The 2,730-nt window shown below is 39.4% G+C and overlaps 1 protein-coding gene across 1 annotated transcript in view; it reads left to right on the top strand.

The window, feature by feature from the left end:
• Positions 1 to 2,730, top strand: part of LOC106535231 (6-phosphofructo-2-kinase/fructose-2,6-bisphosphatase) — a gene marked incomplete in the record, with an annotated part of 38,729 nt that overhangs the window by 34,073 nt on the left and 1,926 nt on the right. Inside the window, 2 exon segments of the mRNA XM_014032185.1 lie at positions 369 to 431; positions 715 to 779. Of these exon segments, the coding sequence (XP_013887639.1) occupies positions 369 to 431; positions 715 to 779 (128 nt within the window).

Below are 2,730 nucleotides of genomic sequence, written 5' to 3'. Positions count from 1 at the left end.
CAATTATGCTGAGTCAGGCTTGATTTTTAATAATCTTTTCCTGTTAAATAAATAAATCAAATCAATAATCATCTTTTTTACATATAGTTTCAAATGATTTTTGTTTTCTACAATCTTAATCTGCTGTAAAAAGATCTGAAAGTGTTCACACCTGCTGAACTCACTGGTTGTAAGTGCTGTTTGTTTTTTAATCAAACCTTGAGATGAAACAGATGAGCTGAACTGAAACCACTTTTATTTTGCAAATCAAATTGCCTGCATTATTTTTTTGTGTGTTTTTACTCTTTTTTAAAGCTGTCTGGTGCAAATAATTAAAGGGTTTTCACCAGTAAACAATTAAACATGATTTCTGTCTTTTTGTGTGTCAGATGAGCTGCCCTACCTGAAATGCCCCCTCCACACGGTTCTGAAACTTACCCCAGTGGCCTACGGTCAGTTTCTGTTTACACACGTCTTTCTTCTCCATCATAACTTCTCTCCTGCAGACGGGCTGTAAGGCTTTGAAGTAAAATTTCACATTTTACATTTGATTAGTTTGTCTTTGAAATTAATTGTAACATTTGTGATTCAGTTCTCACCAGCTGATGCATTATCATCACTATTTTCTGAGTACTTTCTGCCATTAGAATGGACTGTAAAGAGAAGCATGTTAATATGAGCCCCACACTGTCTGTACAACACAAACTGAAACATWTCTGTTTAATCTGATCTCAGGTTGTAGAGTGGAATCTGTCTTTCTTAACATTGAAGCTGTCAACACACACCGGGACCGCCCTGAGGTAAATGTACATTGTCTTGAAAAGCTTTTCATATTTCTGGAACTTTCCACATTTTATCATGTGTCAATCACAAACTTCAAAGGATTTTTTTACGATTTTTTTATTAACTCTTTACATTACAGCAGAATGACAYGTTACATTGTTTTTGCTTTCACTTTTTTTTTAATTTTCACCCGCTTCGGATGTTATCATCCATGAAATGGACGTTATTAGGCGTTATCAGTCCCCTAGAATGGCTTCAGAATGTCCCGCCTGTGCCGGTTAGCAGGTACCCCGTCCCATAGAATGGCTTCTGATTGACAGCTGGTTAACATGAGGCATAAAAAGTATGGTTAATATTAGGCTTAAAGCCACCAAAGTTAACCTCAGAGCATATGACATGGTTAGCACTAACCTCCGACGGATGTATATTGTGGCCTCTCAACAGGGCAATGGGTAGAGTGTCGGACCAGAGAGTGGGAGAACAGGGCCCGAGTCCAATAGGGACACAAAAAATTTATTACAATATGTTTTGGTTATTTACACATTAATTGTCATTAATATATTAACCCACTAGAGGGCACTGTCAGGATAGTTTGAAGCCTAGAAGGCACAGTAGGGACCCTCTGAAGCTATTGAATGGGACTGAYAACGCCTGATAACGTCCATTTCATGGACTGATAACAGAATCCCCTGAAATTTTAGTTAAAAAAACAGTAACAACAAAATAAAAACTTGGGTGAGAGGGAAACTAAATTGCAATCACATCATTGACATGAATGTTCAAATCTGTGCACCAACATATAAATCAGTAGGCTTTATGTAAGGTCCGTGTACTTTTTAGTCATTCCATTTTTTTTCTTTTAAATGGATGGTTATTTGATTTTTTAATTTTAAAACATATTGAAAAATGAAAATCTGATTGTTTGTTTATCATAGAACCGTTTCCATCCACTTTGTGTGAATGTGACGTTACAGTAAGATGAAGTTTGTTGTTTAACATAACAGCAAACGCTTGTGTCTGAGAGAGGAGAACAAACTTGGTTGAATTTTTCAGTTGGAACTTGAGGCGTACTGGTGCATCAGAGATTACTCAAGATATTTTCCGCTCCCCGGGGAGAACCTCTCTTTTCTCTCCATAACCAGTCCACCAATGTGCTGCAGGCATTCACACACTGATGGTGGTAAGATACACTGTAGTCACAGCTGCCCAGGGGCACACYGACAGAGGTGGGGCTGCCATGCACCGGCGCCATCGGACCCTCTGACCACCATYAGTAGGCGAGGTGGGTGAAGTGTCTTGCCCACGGCTGGACGGGGGATCGAACCGGTGACTTTCATGTTCCAGGACAACTCCAGATATCCCTCTGTCCTTCGTTCGGTGGTGGTTCAGGTTTGAACCATCTCTTGAGCACCTTTTTACTTGCAGCCAGTAGGAGGTAAAAATTTTGTACCATTCATATTAGTTATAAAAAGATGTTTTCAAAGGTTAAAAGCAAAGACAAATGAAAAGACATTCTGTATATGTTCATGAATGGCTCAACAGTCCCAAAAATATAAAAATGATTGGCYCCATCTCCCCACATCTCCAACAAGTTGTAGGGATCTGTGTCTTGTGTGCTGCCTCCCTCTTGTGTCCTCTTTGGGTCATCTCCTCATGTCTCCTCAGCCTGTTTCCTGTTAACTCACCTGTCAGTCCTCGGTAATCAGTCATCCTCAGCTGTTGCTCATCATCCTCATTCCTCTGCTTATATAGGACCAGAATCAAATCATGAAGTTACTGGAACAGACTTCTAACAAAACAGATATTTTCTGTGGAGACTATAATATTGACCTGGGAAATAAAACAGAGACAAATGATATTGGTACATTTATAAATTCAATGTACAGTTTAAATCTTTATCCAAAGGGACTTGGATCTGACGTGTGATCGCTGCGGACAATCCCCTGCCACACTTCTACACACATTCTG

This window comes from Austrofundulus limnaeus, unplaced genomic scaffold, assembly GCF_001266775.1.
Source record: "Austrofundulus limnaeus strain Quisiro unplaced genomic scaffold, Austrofundulus_limnaeus-1.0 Scaffold1390, whole genome shotgun sequence".
Lineage (NCBI taxonomy): Eukaryota > Metazoa > Chordata > Actinopteri > Cyprinodontiformes > Rivulidae > Austrofundulus > Austrofundulus limnaeus.
The sequence above is the reverse complement of the archived record's forward strand: the minus strand, read 5'-3'. Positions and strand labels throughout refer to the sequence as shown.